At 42.2% G+C, this 22,720-nt stretch overlaps 1 protein-coding gene across 7 annotated transcripts in view; it reads left to right on the top strand.

Annotated features, from left to right (window-relative positions):
* The window catches only part of PDZD2 (PDZ domain containing 2), a 368,370-nt gene that overhangs the window by 300,984 nt on the left and 44,666 nt on the right, over positions 1-22,720 (top strand). For all 7 annotated transcript variants that reach the window (XM_045440968.1, XM_045440958.1, XM_045440936.1 and 4 more), the window contains one exon: positions 16,586-16,697. In XM_045440968.1, the coding sequence (XP_045296924.1) occupies positions 16,586-16,697 (112 nt within the window). The remainder of the gene's footprint in view (positions 1-16,585; positions 16,698-22,720) is intronic.

Below are 22,720 nucleotides of genomic sequence, written 5' to 3'. Positions count from 1 at the left end.
GAGGTTGGTAATGTGGCCCTGCCGAATGCCCACAACCAGGCCCTGGTAGGAGCCCATGCTCGACTATAGCCAGCCTGATGCTGCCATCCATATGCTGAGGGCTGTGCTGGGCACTCTGGGAGATACAAAGGGATAACAGACACAGTCTTCCTCTCTTAACAGGACTTCTTATATTCTGTAATGAATTACGGTTATTTCTATACTTTTCATATTCCCCTCTTCCACATAATATATTCCTAGGAACCATATCCCATATTGACCCGTTCTTTCCAGGAATCTGGGAGGGCTCAATGGATGGGGTGGTGTTTGACTAATCCATGGATTTTCCATAGGAACACCCACAGAAGTAGGTAACCTTTTAGGACAGAAAAGCAACATGCACAGTGGTCCTCAAATAGGAAATTTTACAGCCTGTTCAAGGATCAACAAATTAAAAAAAAAAAAAAAAAAAAAAAAAGCACAGATGTTCAGCCTGTGCTTTTAGCTCCAGACTGAGGAATTTGACTTATCTTAACAACTACTCTACTCAATGATGGTTTTCAAGTTGAATGAGTCAGAGTATTTGCTCTTTTTTTAAAAATTCATTTATTTAGTTTAGTTTACATCCAAGTTAGTTAGCATATAGTACAATAATATTTCAAGAGTAGAATCCAGTGATTCATCCCCTATGTATAATACCCAGTGCTCATCCCAGCAGGTGTCTTCCTTTAATGCCCCTCGCCCACTTAGCCCATCCCCCTGCCCACAACCCCTCCAGCAACCTATAGTTTGTTTTCTATATTTAAGAGTCTCTTATGTTTTGTTCCCCTCCCTGTTTTTATATTATTTTTGCTTCTCTTCTCCTATGTTCATTTGTTTTGTATCTTAAATTCCACATATGAGTGAGGTCATATATTTGTCTTTCTCTGACTAATTTCGCTTAGCACAATACCCTCTGATTCCATCCATGTAGTTGCAAATGGCAAGATTTCATTCTTTTTGATTGCTGAGTAATACTCCATTGTGTGTATATGTGTGTGTATACCACTTCTTCTTTATCCATTCATCTGTCGATGGACATTTAGGCTCTTTCCATACTTTGGCCATTGTTGATAGTGATGCTATAAACATTGGGGTGCATGTGCCCCTTTGAAACAGCATATCTGTATCCCTTGGATAAATACCTCGTAGTGCTGTTGCTGGGTCGTAGGGTAGTTCTATTTTTAATTTTATGAGGAACCTCCATACTGTTTTCGAGAGTGGCTGCACCAGTTTGCATTCCCACCAGTGGTGCAAAAGAGTTCCCCTTTCTCCACATCCTCGCCCACATCTGTTGTTGCCTGAGTTGTTAATTTTAGCCATTCTGACTGGTGTGAACTGGTATCTCATTGTGGTTTTAATTTGTATTTCCCTGATGATGAGTCATGTTGAGCATTTTTTCATGTTAACCATCTGGATGTCCTCTTTGGAAAAGTGTCTATTCATGCCTTTTGTCCATTTCTTCGCTGGATTATTTGTTTTTTGGGTGTTGAGTTTGATAAGTTCTTTATAGATTTTGGATACCAACCCTTTATGGGATGTCATTTGCAAATATCTTCTCCCATTCCATCAGTTGCCTTTAGTTTTGCAAATTGTTTCCTTCGCTTATTATCTTGATGAGATCCCAGTAGTTCATTTTTGCTTTTGTTTCCCTTTCCTCCAGAGATGTGTTAAGTAAGAAATTGCTGTGGCTGAGGTCAAAGAGGTTTTTGCCTGCTTTCTCCTCTAGGAGTTTGATGGCTTCCTGTCTCACATTTAGGTCTTTCATCCATTTTGAGTTTATATTTGTGTATTGTGTAAGAAAGTGGTCCATGTTCATTCTTCTGCATGTCGCTGTCCAGTTTTCCCAGCACCATTTGCTGAAAAGAGTGTCTTTATTCCATTGGACATTTGTTCCTGCTTTGTCAAAGATTAGTTGGCCATCCATTTGTGGGTCCATTTCTGGGTTCTCTATTCTGTTCCATTGATCTAAGTGTCTGTTTTTGTGCTAGTACCATGCTGTCTTGATGGTTACAGCTTTGTAATACATCCTGAAGTTCAGGATTGTGATGCCTCCAGCTTTGGTTTTCTTTTTCAGGATTGCTTTGGCTATTCAGGGTCTTTTGTGGTTCCATACAAATTTTAGGATTGTTTATTCTAGCTCTGTGAAGAATGCTGGTGATATTTTGATAGGGATTGCATTAAATATGCAGATTGCTTTGGGTAGTATTGACATTTTAACAATATTCTTCCAATCCATGAGCATGGAATATTTTTCCATTTTTTTTGTGTGTCTTCTTCGATTTCTTTCATAAGCTTTCTGTGGTTTTCAGTATATAGCTTTTCACCTCTTTGGTTAGGTTTATTCTTAGGTATTTTATGGGTTTTGGTGCAATTGTAAATGGGATCGATTCCTTGATTTCTCTTTCTGTTGCTTCATTATTGGTGTATAGAAATGCAACCGATTTCTGTGCATTGATTTTATATCTTATGACTTTGCTGAATTCATGGATCAATTCTAGCAGTTTTTTGGTGGAATCTTTTGGGTTTTCCATATAGGGTATCTGTCATCTGCAAAGAGTGAAAGTTTGACTTCCTCCTTGCTGATTTGGATGCTTTTTATTCCTTTGAGTTGTCTGATGGCTGAGGCTAGGACTTCTAATACTGTGTTGAATAACAGTGGTGAAAGTGGACATCCTTGTCATGTTCCTGACTTTAGGGGGAAATACAATCCTCAAGGGGAAAAACTGAGAACTTTCCTCCCAGAGTATGTGTTCTAAGGTTACTTTAGTGGTGAGATAGAGAAACAGCTGGACTGAATAAAAGCAGGGCAGGGGCAGTGGAGTGCAGAGACAGGAATGGAGGCCTTTGCTATAGTCCCACTGGGAAATGACCAGAGCCTGTGTGGCAGGAAAGGTGGCCATAAAGATGGGAAGGCAGAAAGCAGTGTGATTGACTGGTCAGGGGAGGAGAGGAGCAGGCCCAGCCCACCAAACAGAGTGCTGGGTTCTGCAGGCAGGGCCTTCTTGGTGGTAGAAAAGAAGGATGAAAAGGATTTCCTCCCCACTTTGTGTGTGTGTGTGTGTGTGTGTGTGTGTGTGTGTGTGTGTGTGTGTGTGAAGGCAGGGCCAATCCTAAGCAATAGTTTCAATAGGATTTAGTTGACCTTTGAAACCTCCGACTTGATGTCATCTGTTCCTCCTTACTTGCTAGTTCCTCTCTTCACAGGTTTCCTGAAGCCCAGTGTCCTCATACTGCTCTAAACTCCCCTCCTGAGGGTCCCCACAGTCACCCCCCACTCCTGCAAGACTCCAGGCTCCTAAGAAGTCCTTCCTTCCTTCTTCTCCAAGTCATTTCCCCCCTTTCACTACTAACATCGATAACAAAAAAGACCACCCAACAAACAAAATCTTTTCCCTTTCTTCCAAGCAGTATGTTTGTGAATAAAGCAATCTAATTAAACCAGTCTAAATGGTGGCCAGTAATTCTGTGTCACTGAGCAAACAGTGTGCATTTTAAAAAGAGAATCCTTGTTACTTCACATGAGTTTCTTACCGGTGTCATTTTAAAATGAAATTTAAAGGTAAAATCATAAAGTGTGGATGCTAAAGATATTTTTAGAGGAAATACCATGGTAGACCAGTAAGCCTTGTCTCCAGTAGCAGCTTCCTTAAGAGGTCTCTACTTGTCTGTACCTTTGCTTCAACTTACTAAGTTATGCTTCCTAAAACTTCTCAAGTTTGTTCACAGTGACTTTGGATAGGGGTAGAGGTGGGGAGGTAGGGGTTCATAGGGTCTGAACTATTCCTACAGTTGAGAGGTCAGCAGTTACAAAGGCCAGATCATAAACATTTGAGGCTTTGCTGGCCAAACAGTCTCTTACACTGGTTCATCTCTGCCTTAGTAGTGCAGAAGTGGTCATAGGGAATAAGTGAACTAATGGACATGACTGTGTTCCAATAAAACTTTACGAAAATAGATGTTGAGCCAGATTTGGCCCCCTGGCAGCAGTTTGCCAACCCATCTATAGATGATCATGTGGGATCCCGGGACAGCCTCTCTTACTGTTGCTTCCCATGTGGGCTCCCATGAGCCTACCCCAGCTTTCTATTCAGATTCTTCAAGAAGTACATGCCCTTAGAAATATATACCAGCAAATAAGCATGAAGTTAGTACCATTCCTGGAAAATAAAGAGTTGAGGGTGCAACTCATGTTGATCTGGAAAAGGCAGCAGAAGGCCTTAGGGTACCCCCTGGAACTTACCAGCACACCAAAATGTACTGTCTTCAGCATGACCAGTTACTCTTCATCTAAAACCTGCCTAAATGGTATATTCAGGTTTTTAAAAATATTTATTTATTTTTGAGAGAGAGACAGAGTGTGAGCAAGGGAGGGGCACAGAGAGAGAGGGAGACACAGAATCTGAAGCAGGCTCCAGGCTCTGAACTCTCTGCACAGAGCCCGACGCAGAACTCGAACTCACAAGCCGTGAGATCATGACGTGAGTCGAAGTCGGACACTTAACCGACTGAGCCACCCAAGCTCCCCTAAAATGATCTTTTACTATTTTTCTAAGCCAGATAATCATGTAGAACTTTTTCTAAAACATTTGTATAGAGAAAAGGCCCTGGAAGAATATTAATTCAGCCTTATTTTCTTTCTCCAATCCTCCTTCTTGCTTCTTGGGTCTCTTTTAACATGTCTTTCTTTTCTGATAGCTCACCCACCTCTACTTTTTGTGTGTCTTGAGATTTTCCTACACACACATGATTTTATCATTCTGGAGTTTAGGGTAAAGAATATCATAGTCCTGCTCCCAGAAATATGTCCATGGCAGGTAGGCAGCCAGCTCCTGCTGAGAAATGACCCAAGGATCTGTCTTTAGTAGCCAGCCCACAGGCCAAAGAAGAGCTCCAGACAGCACATTTTTCTCACCCACGAGGTTATGGAACATGGCGAGAGTGAGAGATTCCTACTTTGTAGAGAATGTCTGCACTCGCCTTGCCTCAATTTGAAATCAATACCAAGGAGGGACATGTGCCAATTCTCCTTCTTGCGATCCACATCTCCTATTATTTTTGAAGAACTGAGTCACTTGAGGACATTGTCCTCTCCTTGGGAGGGTGACCCATACAGACCCACCACAGGGGAGGCAAACTTGGGCCAACAGCTGATTACATTCCTACGTCCTTAGAGGTGATTTCTTTGCCTCAGCTTTCTAAGGGACTAAGAAATCTAATTTGTATGCATAAAAATCATCCAAATAATCAACATAATATGTCGAGCCCATTCACATTGTTTGGGGATGATCAATGGGATGAACCCAGAAATGGGCTCAGAACAAGGACAGTATTCCTTCATTTTCAGAGCGCCAGCCTGAGCGCCTGGGTCCACGTCAGCTGCTGCTTTTCCCCCAGCTGCATCTGATGCTCTGCACACACGTTCTACGTGTACCAGAGCGTTCTGGGGTCTGGCAAGTTTTGCTTTTAGGTTTTCCTGTTTTCCTCTTCAGTCCTGAGTCTTCTTTGTTAGGAAGCAATGAATCTAGTGTAGCGGTAGATTTGTGTTTTAATTTCTGAAGTCGACTCACAGCCTTCTTGCTACCTCGGGCTGATTTATTGTTGTTCTGATTCCCTTTTTCTGAATGGCTATTCATTCCCAGCCCTGGCCTCTTTGATGGCCATCTGGTTCTCCTTTGGTCACTCAAACATCTGCCCCAGAGATTTGGAAAATGAGCTTCCTTTGGCAGCCTAAAAATAATCTTAGTGTGACTGAAGCATGAAAGGGAAATCACCACGCTCCACAGTCCGGTAGATACTGACCAGGGGAATGAGCCAGCACAGCTTCCTAGGGATTTGGAGCTTGGAGGTCTTCTGTCACATCTGCAGATTATTTTTTTTCAAGTGCTGGGAACTGTAAAAACATGGCATGAACTGGGTGCAACCCATCCTCCTGCAGTTTTCCTTGGGATCGGATTTGCTTGCACAATGGAAGTGGTTGGAGATAAAAGCCACACGTTGCATGGTTTGTTTGTAAGGCTTCAAGGGTTTGCTGAGGAAGACACATGATGCTCAGGGTCCAACACTCTATTAGTCACAGTGTGTTTAAGGAGATTTCATAAATGTTTTGGACAGCAGTTACAGAACATTTCTAAACACTAGGCTTTTAACTGGGACCCAGGGGGCCTGTCTCTAAGGCAGTGATGGTTTGCTCCTCACCTCCAGAAGAATGAAATTTGCCAGAAGCTAAAAGTCAATCCCTAGGCTGTTTCTCATACACAATTATTTCTAGCCTCATTGTCCAGTGCAGCTTTTCAGAGATGCTACAAAGAGATACAGTGTCAACATAATCATGATACTCAAACAAGTAAAATGCCAACAAATTCAAATCCCCTTGCAAGTCATAATCCAAAGGTATTAAAATCTAAAGTAACTAACATCCAAACTTAAGTTTCCTTCACTTTTTGAGTTAAAAACCAAAGCACTTAATGGCCTTCTTAGACCTCTTCTATTCCTTATTTTGCTCCATCTTCACAAATGAGATTTTTTTTTTTTTTTGTAAATGAGATTCTTGACGCTGGGGAGAGGTTGTGTGCTCTTCAGCATCTGCAGCCTGGGCGATTTCTCACTGGAACAAATGTGGCTCTTTCAGCTCCAAGAAAGCTGAATTTGTTGGACAGCAAGTCTCTTGTGTGCTTTCCTTTTTAATGAAATGTAAATGAACATAGAGAAAATGGACCTATTACCCTTGACATTTAGAAAAATGAGCCAATCCCTCGCTTCTAGACAGTTGTCCCAGGCAAAATTTTGTTCCCAGGACCTTATTTAATTTTGCCAAAGACCACATCAAGAACTTTTAAAAGTTTGAGTTTTTACACTACAGTTTCATGGATGTTGGCACAAGACAGGAGATTCCTGGGTCAGAGACAAACGACTTTATTACTCATGGCACAGCAATTACCTTTTGGCTTTCTCCAATCCCAGTTTAGGATTCAGTCCCAGTTTAGAGAGTCATGTTTGCATAATTTCCTCCTGTACCTCTATGTCCTATGGGAATGATACAGAGTAGATGCTCATACAGTGGATTTATATCATGGCTAAGGAACCCTGATTGTTGGCAACCTGTGAATCTTTTATGACAGGCTCGGAGCAAATCTGACTACCCTTTGCTCCAGAGAGAGATGCTATCTTTATTATACTGGACAATGAACAAACCTGCTTTTTCTTTCAGAGACACTGTCTCTGACTTTCAAGGCTGTTTACTCTACAAACATCCTTGAAAAGATAGATAATCTAGAGTAAAAACAGCCTATGTCTCTTTTCATAAGCCACATAGGAATGGGAGAGACCCATGGAGAACCCTGCAGCCCATAGCAGAGACCCAATCATATCAAGTAAAGGACAGCTGATGAAAATATTCTTGGCTTCTCTAAATACAACTCAGTGTGTGGCAGTTATTTGGAGTCCATGACCATGAATTTAAATTCAACTGGCAGAAGTCTTCCTCCCAGTCTGGATGGGGAAATCAACAGGGTCCTACTTATAGTACTTTTCATTTATATTCAGGATCTTCTTGATTTGCATTTGCACTTTGAGATGAAAGTGGAAGGCTCCCTGTGCACTGCATTTCGTGCGGATCGTGCATCTGACAGATCCTCTGTGATCTCGGGTGCAGGCATTTCCAGTCCTGGGCCACGTTCTCCATTTCCACCACCTCTTAGAAGTGCTTAGACTAGAGAAAGCCGTGTCTTCCCTCCCCCATTTACTCAGCTGGAAAAACACCTTCTGTAGATTCATGAACCAGACGTGCTGTTGATGATTCTGAAGCTTATGCCCCTAATGAGCTAGTAAGGGCTAATACTTCTGCCACCTGCTCCTTGAGATTTGTCTTTCCTCAGGTTTTGAATGTTCTAAGGGTTGAGTAACATTGCTTCCTGCTACATATTTTGGGGTAGTAATTGGATATGCCTCTAGTGTTTTGTGTCCATCTCCTTTGGGGAAGACTCAGTTTTGTTTAACCTGCTGTTTAAATGGACTCCTTTCTTCTTTCATAGCCCTGCTTGTTGAGTCTATGTACTTTTTATACTTCTTCTGTCCCTTTGCTTTCTGACCTAGATTTTTTTTTCTCTAAAATACTGTTCTAGATTCTGTCATGTGGGGCTCATCATTGGGAAAGACATGGAATCAATGAGTCCTCTGTTTACTAAAGTATCCATTGTTCAAATGCATCTTCACCACCACCACCTCTGAGTTGGCTAATTCCACACAGGAAATATTCTCCCATCTGACCAGCATCCAGTTCTGGCCTATTATCATCCTGCCTGGCTCCCCTTGCTATGTCTCATGTTTGCTTCCTTTACAATGTAATTTCATACATTTCTTAGGCCACTTCCATCAGGCCAACAAAAATAACCTTGTCCCTTTAAAATTTACCCAGAAATATTTTTAAATCTCTTCCTGGGCTTCTTCACCCTTCACCTTTAAATCTGTCCAGACTTTCTGATCCCTCTTTGGTATAGCTGTCCCAAATCCTCTTACTCAAGCCCTGCAGTTTTGAAATCACCTCTCATTGTTCTCTGGGCCTGAGATCTCCATAGAAGTATTGTTGCATTCTGTTCCCTGTGGTTTTGCCTCTTCTTCTCAGATGGATTTCTTGAGGCCCCGTCAAGCCCTCCCTTCTAGTAAAAACTAAAGTGGTTCCCCACTTTTATGACATCTACTTTAATTGTGGTTAGGAACTGGCCTCCTGGACGTCACAGTCTCCTCTCCCCTTCATATCTGCACAGCCTGTTGTCTAAGATCTCTGTTTTTCCTTTAAGGAAACCTCTTTCTTCCTCTAAGAAATCTTCACATATTCCTTTATTTTCTCTCTTCCACTGATTCTGCTTTGATTGTAAGTCCACCGCATGTTCTCAAATCCTCCTTGGTGTCTTGTGCAAACCTGATTTCTAAAAACATGCATTTCCAGGTACATGCATTTGAAACTGTCTTCTTAGAAGTTTGCAGTAATTCGGGGCGCCTGGGTGGCGCAGTCGGTTAAGCGTCCGACTTCAGCCAGGTCACGATCTCGCGGTCCGGGAGTTCGAGCCCCGCGTCAGGCTCTGGGCTGATGGCTCAGAGCCTGGAGCCTGTTTCCGATTCTGTGTCTCCCTCTCTCTCTGCCCCTCCCCCGTTCATGCTCTGTCTCTCTCTGTCCCAAAAATAAATAAACGTTGGAAAAAAAAAAAAATTAAAAAAAAAAAAGTTTGCAGTAATTTTATGGTGCTTTGTTCTCATCTTGAACTCAGCAAGATGGCAGGCGTATTCTTGTGGCGTCCCCATTCGTTTTGCTCTGTTCATTCATTAAATGTGCCACCCTTGTGTAGGTATGAAGTTGAAATGTTTATCTCTGCAGTCTAGAGCTATAATCAGAGTCTATGTAGTCATCAGATCTAGAGGCACCATGAGACTTGGTGGGGAGAAAGCTTGAGGTGTTTTGTTTGAGCTGAACCCTCACTATAATTTCATGATACACATTAGGTTCTCTGTTAGTACTCTCAAGTGCATTTTTATTTAATCCTCATAATAACCCTTATAAGATCATTCTAAGGCAAATTTATCCCTTTAAAAATAAATACTTTGGGGGCACCTAGGTGGTTCAGTCGGTTGAGCATCCAACTTCAGCTCAGGTCATGATCTCACAGTTCGCGAGTTCAATCCCTGCATTGGGCTCTGCACACTTTGTTGAAGTGTTGAGCCTGCTTGGGATTTTTTTCTCTCTCCCTCTCCCTGCCCCTCCCCCACTCATTCTCTTGCTCGCTCTCTCTCAAATAAATTAACCCTTAATAAACAAAACTCTAAAAAAATAAAAATAAACACTGTTGGGGCACCTGGCTGGCTCAGTCAGTAGAGCATGCGACTCTTGATCTCAGGGTCATGAGTTCAAGCCCCCATTCAGCATGGAGCCTACTTAAAAATAAATAAATAAACAATCCTAAAATTTGTATGGAACCATAGAAGATCCCGAATAACCAAAGTAATGTTGAAAAAGAAAACCAAAGCTGGAGGCATCATAATCCCAGACTTTAACCTATATTACAAAGCTGTAATCATCAAGACAGTGTGGTATTAGCACAAAAACAGACACATAGATCAGTGGAATAGAACAGAGAACCCAGAAATGGACCCACAATATATGACCAACTAATCTTCAACAAAGCAGGAAAGAGTATCCAATGGAAAAAAAAAACAGACCTTTTAGCAAATGATGCTAAGAACTGGACAGCAACATGAAGAAGAATGAAACTAGACTGCTTTCTTACACCATACACAAAAATAAACTCAAAATGGATAAAAGATCTAAATGTGAGACAGGAAACCACCAAAATCCTACAGAAGAAAACAGGCAGCAACCTCTTTGATCTCAGCCACAGCAACTTCTTACTTGACTTATCTCCAGAGGTAAGGGAAATAAAAACAAAAATGAAGTTTTGGGACCTCATCAAGATAATTCTGCACAGCAAAGGAAACGGTCAACAAAACTAAAAGCAACTGATGGAATGGGAGATATTTACAAATGACATATCGGATAAAAGGTTAGTACCCAAAATCTATAAAGAACTTACCAACCTCAACACCCAAATAACAAATAATCCAGTGAAGAAATGGGCAGAAGATATGAATAGACACTTTTCCAAAGAAGACATCCAGATGGCCAACAGACACATTAAAAGATGCTCAACATCACTCATCATCAGGGAAATACAAATCAAAACCATAATGAGATATCACCTCACACTTGCCAGAATGGCTAAAATTAACAACTCAGGAAACAACAGATGTTGGCGAGGATGTGGAGAAAGGAGACTCTATTGCACTGCTGGTGGGAATGCAACCTGGTACAGCCACTTGGGGAAATGGTGTGGAGATTCCTCAAAAAATTAAAAATAGAACTACCCTACAAGTCACCAATTGCATTACTAGGTATTTATCCAAAGGATTTAAAAATGCTGATTTGGGGGCACCTGGGTGGCTCAGTCGGTTAAGTGTCTGACTTCAGCTCAGATCATGATCTTGTGGTTCACGAGTTCGAGCCCCACGTCGGGCTCTGTGCTGACAGCTTGGAGCCTGGAGCCTGCTTCCGATTCTGTGTCTCCCTCTCTCTCTGACCCTTCCCCCATTCATGCTCTGTCTCTCTCTGTCTCAAAAAATAAATAAACGTTAAAACATTTTTTTAAAAATGCTGATTTGGAAGGGCATATGCATCCCAATTTTATAGCAGCACTATCAGCAATAGCTAAATTTGGAAAGAAGCCAAATGTCCATCAACTGATGAATGGCTTAAGAAGATATGGTATATAAGGGCACCTGAGTGGTTCAGTTGGTTAAGCAGCCGACTTCGGCCCAGATCATGATCTTACGGTTTGTGAGCTCGAGCCCTGCACTGAGCTCTGTGCTGACAGCTCAGAGCCTGGAGCCTGCTTCAGATTCTGTGTCTCCCTCTCTCTCTGTCCCTCCCTTGCTTACAGTGTCTTCTCTTTCTCTCTCTCAAAAATAAATAAACATTTAAAAAAAGATGTGGTATACACACACACACACACACACACACACACACACACACACACACTGGAATAGTACTCAGAGATGAAAAAGAATGAAATTTTGCCATTTGCAACAACATAGATGGAACTGGAAGGTATTATGCTAAGCAAAATAAGTCAGAGAAAGATATGATTTCAGTCATGTGGAATCTGAGAAACTTAACAGATGAACATAGGGGAAGGAAGGAAAAATACAAACAGGGAGGCAAACCATAAGAGACTGTTAAATACGAAGAACAGACTGATGGTCGATGAGGGCGTGGGGGTGGGTTAAATGGGTGACGGGCATTAAGGAGGGCACTTTTCAGGATGAGCACTGGGTGTCTTATGTAAGAGATCACTGGGTTCTACTGAAGCCAAGACTATGCTGCATGTTAACTAACCTGAGAATTAAAAGAAAAAAAAAGAGTCAACTGTCTAAAATATATACATACATACACACACACATACATACATATGTACATACTGTTGTTTCTATTTGCATCATGAAAAACCACTCTGATGCCCATGATCTATTGATATATTCTGGGCACAACCCATGTCACGACCTCTAGTAACGGAAGTTGCATTAACTTGGCATGCGGTGCAGGTGCTTCTCCTTCATACAGAGAGTGAGGCAGGTTTCCGCCATTGCTGGTTAACATGCCAATGTGCCCAACAAAGAGCGGCGTGATCACCACCCTCCCTCATCCTTTGGCTGACAGCTTATTGTGGTGCAGCTGGAGCCTCCATCCTTCCCTCTAGAGTAAGCTTGGTAATTGTAGCTCGGCTCTGTCTGGACCAGGGCAGTGATGAACTGTGGGGCCTGCCCCACTTCCACTGGCCTGGGCATTCTTTCTTTGCTCTCCAGGGGGTTCTCTTACACACCAAAGTTTGTCCAGGTCAGTGCTGAGACCTGGGAGTCTCCTCACAATCAGATCTGTTCTAAGTACCTGTGTCAGGCACTTTCCACTCTCCCCGCTGCCTCAGCCTCACAACGACATCCCCACACCTCCAGAGACCCTTTATTGGCAACTCCTGAGCCTCCGGGGGACCTCTTGTTCAAACTGGGTCGCTTTGTAGCTTTCTCCAATCCCAGCTTTAGGATTCCATTTTCTCAAGTTGGATCCGTTAGCACATAGTCGTGCTTACTGGTTTCCAGAGTCTTGTTGCTATTGTCTTTTGTTCTCTTTGAACCCTTGTGGGATGATGTCTGTCATTTTAAAATCTCTTCTCTGTCATTTGAGTGTGGCTTCCCATGAGGGGGAGAAAAGGAAGGAAATCTGCTATCTTTAATCAGAAAATTATTTAATTCTTTTTTTAAAAAAATTTTCTTTTACATTTATTTTTGAGAGACAGAGTGAGACAGAGCACAAGGTGGGAGGGGCAGAGAGAGAAGGAGACAGAATGTCAAGCAGGCTCCAAGCAAGTGTTCAACACAGAGCCCGACGTGGGGCTCGAACCCATGAACCGTGAGATCATGACCTGAGCTGAAGTCAGTCACTTAACCAACTGAGCCACCCAGGCGCCCCAGAAAATTATCATTTAATTCTTAAAGCCCATTTTAGAGATGAGGATGCTGAAACTCAAGGAGGTTGGCTCATGCACCTACACTGGTAGTAAATGGTGCAACCAGATCTGTACCCAGGCAGCTGCTCTTAACCGCTCTGCTCTGCGACTTGTCTGTAAAGCCAGAAGCTAAAGATTCTGCTTCAGTGCGAATCTCATAGGCTACAAGTATAGAAAACTGTCCAAACGGAAAGGCTCTAACTTGGAAATTGGCAAATTACGTTAGATTCCATTAATATAATGGCATTGTTGTATAACACATAAATTAGAAATTGCTGATGAATAATAGATTATACCAGCTGAACCAAAGGCCTTCCAGGAGCACTTTTTGCACATTTCATTTTAAAACAACTAAAATGACATCATTCCTAGAACAGCTTGATTTGTTCCGTGCATCTAAAATAATAAAAATACAACAAAGGGACTCTTTAGAGTGGGGACATTTTCAGACAATAGTCACGAGACTGAAGAGAGGCCCATTGTGATCAAAATTGCGCTTTGCATATTGTTACTTCCTGTTCGTTGACTTACATACCACCTAAAATCATGACAGCTTTCTGTTGTGAGAGGGAAAGGTTCTGTTTAAATTCAGAACCCAATGCTAACACTTTGAGGGGGTTCTGAAATAAGATTGCACGGCTGCCTGAGCTCAACAGTGTGCCGTTTGCAACTCTCTGAGACGTCTCGAGGTCCATTCTTGTTGGCTTTAGTCACAGGCTTTCAGTAGTAACGTTAACACACCCACCATCTTTAACGTAAGATTTCTTTGGTATAAGAAATGATATTGGTATTTTATAGATCATAGAAACCAAATGTCATTTCTTTCTTTGGTGCATTTCAGATTAGAAAAAAAAAAAGTTATTCCTTAAGGCTGTGATTCTCTTACTTCGAAACCGCCTCTCTCAGATTCTGAAAATAAAGCAGAATTGGCAGCCGTGGGGCTCACATCACAAGAACACAGATTTGACACCGCGTGTGTGTGCTCTTGTGAAACTACACCCCTCAGCTTGTGCTCTCGTTTGCTGTACACATGATCTAGCCTAGATCCGGGATATATGTTATAAACAAAAGGGTGTTACTGAAGGGTCTCCATTTCTTTCCTCATCTGTCAGTGGAGAGAATATTTTTCTTTTACCTTGGGACACATGTTTGCTGTGAACATTAAGTGGGAAAAATTTGAGGTGTACGAACTATATAATACGATACAGTATTGATCATCCAAAGTATTAACTTAATTAAAAAGTATCTAGGGGCGCCTGGGTGACTAAACGTCCAACTCTTGATTTCAGCTCAGGAGATGATCTCACGGTTTAGTGACTTTTAGCCCCACGTCGGGCTCTGAGCTGACAGCACAGAGCCTGCTTGGGATTCTCTCTCTCCCTTTCTCTCTCTCTGCCCTTCCCTACTCATGCGCTCTCTCTCTCTCTCAAAATAAATAAACATTAAAAAAAAAAAAACAGTAAAAAAAATCCTCTAAGGAGGGAGGGAGGAAAAATCCTAGTAATGCATGAAACTGGAAATTAGGAGACTAAGAAGTCTCAGCCTTACCTGTAATGAGTTGAGAAGGCTTGGGCAGGTCACTTGCCTTTCTGTTACTCATATGAGGGACTATGTCATCTCCAAAATTTCTCTGATCGTATGAAAACCTAGGGCCGTGCTGGAAAAACAGAGGGGAAAATGGAAGAAGGAAGCTTCATGAGTCCAGAAACATTTGGCTAGAATTGTTTTCCTCCCTTGACATGAGATCCTCAAACATGCTTTCTGATGGTTTGGGCCGTGGCTTCTATGTAATAAGCCACCCACTGAATGAGCACAGAGGAAGTAATGACTTACAAGCTGAGGAATCCTTTCTCTGTAGGCTGATAGCCCAGGTCAGGTGGTATAAGAGAAAGAACCGGGAACTTAACTCCATCTCCAGTAATTGCTGTTTACGGTCTGGAGACAGGTTCTTTCCATAAAGCTTTTAAATTAAGCAAAGGAGAGGCCCCGAGGCTTCTCTCTAGATTATTCCTATTTGCATGTCTCCTCCTGTGCCCCAGATCTCTGGCATGTCTCCAAGAGGCTTCCTTTGCACTGGGTGTGAATTAAATGTTGCAGTTTGGGGTTGGGAAAGACATCCCTCTTGAGAATCTCTAAAATCATCCTCAGGATTCCAGTCTTGCCTTTACTTAATAATTTAAACCTGGAGACCTGCCAATCCCTGACATTATAATAGGGATTCACCAAATTTATCTTTGTTTTTATATATCAGGATGAATTTGTTTTCCCAGTGCCCCTTCCTCAACTTACCTACATCTCCTCATTTCTCAGACCTTTTCTCCTCCCCTCTTTCTCATCCAAAAAGATAGGTGAATTTGAGGAGGGAGGGGAACTTGAGAAGGAGGTGGGGTTTACCTCAGAGATTACTCTTACTGCTTACTCTATACATTATCATATACTGAATTTGATACACAATGTATAATTTTTATTATCTGTTAACACTCAGGGTTTGGGTTGTTTGTTTGTTTGTTTGTTTTTACATCATAACTATATGACTTTCAATGACCATGAAGTATTAAAGGATATCTTCTATGTCTTTTTAAAGTTCATGTGTTTCTTCATGTGAATCCTACCTATTTTAACTAACATGACTTTTTCCCTTCAAAACCTCAAAGGAAAATAAAATTTCAAATGGGAAAGCTCATTGTTTGATCTATCTCATAAGTTATGTACATATAAATTTACCTCCCCAATTTTTTATACGGGCTCTCAAGCACATGAGTCTCCTTTTCCTCTCTAATAAATGTAATTGGTTATTGTCAGCTTGTTTGGCTTTTCTCCGGTAGAGGACCTTACAGACCTTGGGACCTTTCTTTCTGTACTGTGCCTTAGGGTCCGAGAGCATAGGTGCACACTGTGCAGACGTGTGGGCTGACTGTGTGTGGCTGCCTGCACGTCACCTGGGCAGTGCTGAACCCGTACGTGGGAGTATAGCACACAGACAGTGTGGTTGGCCCAAGATGTGTACTTACTTGGCTCCACAAAGTTAACGTGTTACTGTGTTTTAGAATCTAATTTAAATTTCTGGTTTAATATTTCTTGCAACTTGCACTGTAGGGACAAGCACTCACCCACAAGTCAAGAAACCTGGGCTATAGTTAGTTGTGTCTTCGTGACCACCTGGGTGACCTTGACCAACAAGTTTTCTCCAGAAATAAAATGGCCTCTGGGGCCATTTCCACTTCAAAACCTCCTGTTTCTCTGCTGTGCAGCCGAGGTAGCGTGCTGAGGAGGAACTTGCCCGGCAGAAGGCTCTGTGGTTCCAGGTCATCTGAGGGCTTGTGCTTTGATCCCAGTAACCTTTTTGCCCACGTGATACCTGTATTGCTGCACTTGAAGCCTGGAGATAAATCCTGGGAGAGGGACCTCATCAATGATTGCAGGCTGGCCTCTCCCATCAGCTCTGTGCTGTCTGATTTCAGATGCCTGGGACAGATGAGCCCCAAGATTCATGTGGCCCCGAGGAACCCAAGGGAAACCTGGAAAGTCCCAAGCAGGGCAGCAGTAAGATGAAACTCAAGAGTCGCCTTTCAGGTAAGCAGAACTCTGCCTGGTATGGCCTGTCAGCTTCCAGCCTCAGGAGTGGGAAGATCAAGTCATTAACAGAATGAGCTCTTTTTGTCCCCTTATACCCTCAAAATTGTTTTTCCTTTAGGTAGTACATGCCCCAAGCATAAAACCGCATTCAGCCCGGCTGCCCACATGAATATTTTTATTTGAGTCATAATGAAGTGACTGTCAAGTTTGTGAATCTCTGTTTGTCTCTGCTTCAACTTGATCATTTACTTCCACAGGACTTCAGGTGATCCATTCACTGTGGCTTATTCCTACTGGCCTATCTTCTGGGCACATGTCCCTCTCCCCAAGCCTTTGGTCCACCAGAACAAGGGGCAGTGAGCTATTTACTATGAAATCTACATCTCAACTACACAGGTGGAAAAATGGGATAGGAGTTGAAGCTTTGGGGAACAAGTAGATTTCCCGTTTCCTGGGTATAGCCTCATAGTAGCTGGCCTAGGCCTTGAGAGAAAAAGTCAGTGTCGAAAGCAGAGGCCATGTGCAGAGACCTGTTATGATCCGTGCGTCCTAGGCACTATCTCCTTGATGGGCTCTTTTTCCTATTAAAAAAAAAAACTAAAGGGGTGCCGGCGTGGCTCAGTCGGTTAAGCGCCCGGCTCTTGATTTCAGTTCAGGTCATGATCTTGTGGTTTGTGAGTTCGAGCCCCATATTGGGCTCTGCACCAACAGTGCAGAGGCTGTTTGGGATTCTCTCTCTCTCCCTCTGTCTCTGCCCCTCACCCGCTCTCACACATGTCCTTTCTCTCTCTCTCTCTCTCTCTCTCTCTCTCTCTCTCTCTCTCAAAATAAATAAATAAATATTTAAAAAATTATTAAAAACACTAAAAATTATGTTTTATGGCTGCGAAGATTCAAGCTGGATTCATTATTCTCTCTCCATTACTATTCTTATAATTAAAGCTTTTTTGTGGGCCCTCAGCACTGTTTCTGCTGCCCTGTTGGAGAAGCCAGTCCTGGCTGCCCACCTGTGAAAGACATCTCATATGACCTTGGGCTGGTTATCTAAAGCCCCTGAACCTCCACTCCCTCACCTGAAAAAAAGGAGATAATCTGACTTTGAAAGGTTGAGCACATTACAAAACAAACAAAACACATCAAAGTAGCCAGCCAAGAAATGTCAGTCCCTTCCTGCCACACAGATCGGTGGTGAGGGGTGGTGTCTGTGCCTGACAGCCAGGAGCACCGCCCCCAACACTGCCCGGCCCTCTGCTGAGTTATTCTCAGGTAAAGCAACCAGTATAGGGCCACAAAATACATCCGTTTGTCTTTAAAAACCCGGGTAACAAAGTGAATTAGTTTGTATTTGTAACTCATAATCATTAGGCAGTATACACCTGAACAGGGGGTTGTGACAAAACAATGTACTCTGGCCAGAGGCTGGTAAGTCGTAGGACAGATGTGGTGCCCAAGGTCCCCGTGTGGAGAGGACAACCAAGCCCCCCTGCAGCCCCCGAGGTACGACTAAGAGAAATACATTTACCTTCTGTGTGCTGGGCTCCTGGGAGTCACGGGGGCATAGCAGACAGAGATCTTTAGGGCAGCTGTCATAGCAGAGTTAATCAACACCTTATTAACAGTTCTCAGGGGGGCCACAGAGCTCTGGAGAAAAGTCAGGGACCTTTGAAACCCGTACAGTCACATTCCTCGCTTTATGGATGAGACCGGAGAAGCTAAGGGAATCCCAAAGGTCACCCGGTGCCAGCAAAAAGATCTGCCTCCCAGACAGTTCTCCTTTCCACCCCTTGGCTTCCTGAGACTCTTGAAGAGAATCCTCCTCCCCAGTCTGGGGCTTTCTAGATACAGATGTGGGGAGGGTGATGTAGCTGGGGACCTATCAAATCATAAATCTCTAACACTGTTTATACTATTAATTTAGAACAAGCAGTACATTCAGCTGAGTAGTAAATCCAGAGCTGGCTACTGTTTGCCACAAATGGATGTCACCCTCCCTTCCTTTCCTTCCCAGACATCTGCGGCCATAATAAGGAACTATGTATAACGTGCATGAAGTCAGGGAGAAGTCAGTGTTCAGTTCCCAGCTCTGCCTCAGTTCCTCAGTTCCTCAGGCTATGTGGCCTGAGACCGATGACTTGACTTCTCTGAGTCTCTCTTTCTTCATGAAAGAGAGAATCCTCATGTGTAAAATGAGGATTCTAAATTACTTTTATCCTAGGAATCAGTGTACCGTCTCAGTTGAAAGATGGAGAGAATGAATGTGGCATGGCCACTCCCAAATATGGTAGCAATAGCTCACGTGATAGCTGCCACTGTTGTCACATTGCCGTCATTAACATCAATTCATCATCCTTGTCTCCTCTTTCCCTCTCAACAGGGGAAGATGGTTGAGGAGGGTCAGACAAGAATATTCTTGAGAACTTGAAGGCCATGATAAGGCTTGAACGAGAGTGTTTCTGGGTTGTGGCACTTAGGGGAGGCATCCAGAGGACACAAGATAAAGGAGGGCCAGTACCTTGGCAAGATTTGACAGAACCAAAGAGGAAGAAAACAGCGGTGTAGACTAGGGAGAAAATGCATGAGAAATGTTTAAGGGCAATGGGGGAAAATTGGTTAGAGAAGTTTTTGGCAACTGTTTTTCCTCCTCAGCCATCTGAAAGATCCAGTAACTCAACAGGAACAATGATTGAAACCAGCAGAACTTGTCAGAGAGATTAGGGGTAAGGAGCCCCTCAGGGTGGGAGCCGATGGCGGCAAAGTGAGGTAAAATGTCAAGCGATATTTATAGGCTCCCCGGTTTTGGAAAGGATGCTGGAGGAGGACAAATCTGCTCCTTTGAGAATCAGCAGGCTGAAGCAAAGAATTCATGTAGCAGGGTAGTGGGAGATAAGGCTGGAAAAGCAATTTGAGATCTATGAAAGAGGCTTACGAGTCTTCATTCAGTGCTGTGAAATATGGTTCAGTCTAAAGACATTTGAATACAGGAGATTTTAATGCAATCAACTGCTAATTTGTCCTGTAAACTTAGATATTTACTTCGTATTTTCTAACAGTGAGTCACTCTGGTATTCACGTATCAGTATATTATCTACAGACACTACCGTATGTGGTTTCTCTTCTGTTGAGGCAAGTGCCTCCCTGTTGACTCAGAAGGCACTTTCTTCTAATAAATCTTTTTCAGATGAGTAAGCTTGCCAAGATGGATTAATCTGGCCATGAATTAGTAAGTCATGAATTATTAAGGAGATTCTATAAAGAAGTTCCAGCCATTTTCACTAAGATTTTTGCCTAGCTTGGCTCCAAAATGACTAAAGCCATTTTATGGAACATTTTTCCTGATATTCTAACCTGAATTTTCCTTACTTCATACTTCCTTTTTTGCCAGCAGGGTTCCCTTTTCATTTTGGTATTTTTGATTTATCCACATTAATGCCTTAGGTTTGTGATCTTTTTAAATGGAAATTTCTCTTTGATTACAAAGGAGTTTCAGGTGTTTGAAAATCTGTATCACAAAGTTAATATGTAGCTTTTGAAAAGCCAAGCTTTTAGTGATGGTCCTGTTAATATAACTGTGTCCTCACTCTTCCAACTTTTCATCACTATTAAAAACTCAATATATTATTTTTAAAAGGCTACAGAATCATCTTGTTTTATTCCATGAAAAACTTTCTGAGAAATGTTTAGGTAAATTGAATTTTAGGTCATCAAATGAAACATTACATAGTCTAGGAGAACTTAATATTACAAAGAATCTGTATTTGTATATAGCTATACACACACATGTATATATACATCTATAATGTATAATATAGACACTGTAATATGATTATAGCCATATTCAATGTAATTAAGCCATCATTTAAGATTAAAGTCCCTTAAATTATCTTATTTTTAAAAAGCATATAATATAAACTAGGTATTGATAAAGGTTTCTTTAAAAATTACTGTAAAAATTTCTTGGGGCCCCCGGGTGCCTCAGCCAGTTAAGCTTTGGACTCTTGGTTTGGGCTCAGGTCATGATCTCACAGTTTGTGGGTTTGAGCCCCGCATTGGGCTCTGTGCTGGTACATGGAGCCTGCTTTGGATTTTCTCTCTCCCTCTCTCTCTGTCCCTCCCCTACCTGTGTTCACTTGCTCTCTCTCAAAATAAATAAACATTAAAAAAATTTTTTTTTCTTAAGACACAAAAGCTCTAAGCATAAGGGGAAAAATTGATATATTATACAATATTAAAATTACGAATTTCTGCATCATAAAATACCATTAAGAGTGAAAAGGCAAGGAGGTCACAAAGATGGAAAAAGATTTACAGAACATAGATCCCATGAAGGACTCATATTCAAAATATGTTAACAATAAAAAAATAAAAACTTCTATACATCAACAACAAAAAGACAGAAACCCAATAAATAAACAAAAGACTTGAACAGGCACTTTACAACTTAATAAAAATAAAAATAAAAAAAATTTACAAAATTTACAAAAGTAAATTTACAAAAGTAAATTTACAAAAGTAAAACAGCCAGTAAATATTTGAAAGAAACTCAGTCTCATTGGTCATCAGTGAAATGTAAATTAAAAACCACAATGAGGGGCGCCTGGGTGGCTCAGTCGGTTGAGCATCCGACTTCAGCTCAGGTCATGATCTCGCAGCTCGTGAGTTCGAGCCCCGCGTCGGGCTCTGTGCTGACAGCTCAGAGCCTGGAGCCTGTTTCAGATTCTGTGTCTCCCTCTCTCTCTGTCCCAACCCACTCGCATTCTGTCTCTGTCTCTCTCAAAAATAAACAAACGTTAAAAAAAAAAAAAAACCACAGTGAGGGGCACCTGCCTGGCTCAGTTGCTGGAATGTGTGACTTTTGACTCTTGACCTCAGGGTTGTGGGTTCAAGCCCCACATCAGGTGTGGCAATTACTTGAAAATAAAATGTTAAATAAAAAAAAAACAAGCTCGAAATGGCATTACAATATCCACCACAGTGGCTAAAATTAAACTGGCACTACCAAGTGTGACAAGGACGTGGGGAAACTTGGACTCACACACATAAATGTTACAACGTTGGTAAAGGTGAATGTGTACCAGTAGCTCAGCAACTCCGCTCCTAGGTCTGCACCCCACAGATAGGGCTTCTATAAGAATGTTTCGTAATAGTATATTCTAAATCTTGGGTCGGCAAACCACCATCCACAGCTACATGTGTATGGACCACAAGCTAGAAATGCTTTCTGCATCCTCAGTGGGTTGTGTTAAAAAAAAAAAAAAAATGTTTAAAGATTATGCAGCAGAGGCCACCCATGGCCCATAGAGCCTAAAACATGTACTATCTGGCCTTTACAAAAGAAAAACGAAAAAAAAAAATGTTGACCCTTGTTCTAGATCTAAAACTGGAAATAAACCAAATGTTTATCAACAACAGAATGCATAGCCAAATTGTGGCATGTTTATACAATGAAATAGTATGCAGAAATGGGATGAACAAACTATTAGCAACAGTCCATGTTTCACAAACAGATGCTAAGAGTAAGGAGCCAGATATAAAAAAGTATTTATCAGGGGCGCCTGGGTGGCGCAGTCGGTTAAGCGTCCGACTTCAGCCAGGTCACGATCTTGCGGTCCGGGAGTTCGAGCCCCGCGTCGGGCTCTGGGCTGATGGCTCAGAGCCTGGAGCCTGTTTCCGATTCTGTGTCTCCCTCTCTCTCTGCCCCTCCCCCGTTCCCCGTTCATGCTCTGTCTCTCTCTGTCCCAACGGGGGAGGGGCAGAGACAGAGGGAGACACAGAATCGGAAACAGGCTCCAGGCTCTGAGCCATCAGCCCAGAGCCCGACGCGGGGCTCGAACTCCCGGACCGCAAGATCGTGACCTGGCTGAAGTCGGACGCTTAACCGACTGCGCCACCCAGGCGCCCCTCCCAAAAATAAATAAACGTTGAAAAAAAAAATTTTTTTTAAAGTATTTATCATTTGTGTTCATTTATATAAAGTTTGAAAAGGCAAAAGTAATCTATGATATTAGAAGTCATGATAATGG

Source organism: Leopardus geoffroyi, chromosome A1 (assembly GCF_018350155.1).
Source record: "Leopardus geoffroyi isolate Oge1 chromosome A1, O.geoffroyi_Oge1_pat1.0, whole genome shotgun sequence".
In the NCBI taxonomy this organism is placed as follows: Eukaryota; Metazoa; Chordata; class Mammalia; order Carnivora; family Felidae; genus Leopardus; species Leopardus geoffroyi.
The sequence above is the reverse complement of the archived record's forward strand: the minus strand, read 5'-3'. Positions and strand labels throughout refer to the sequence as shown.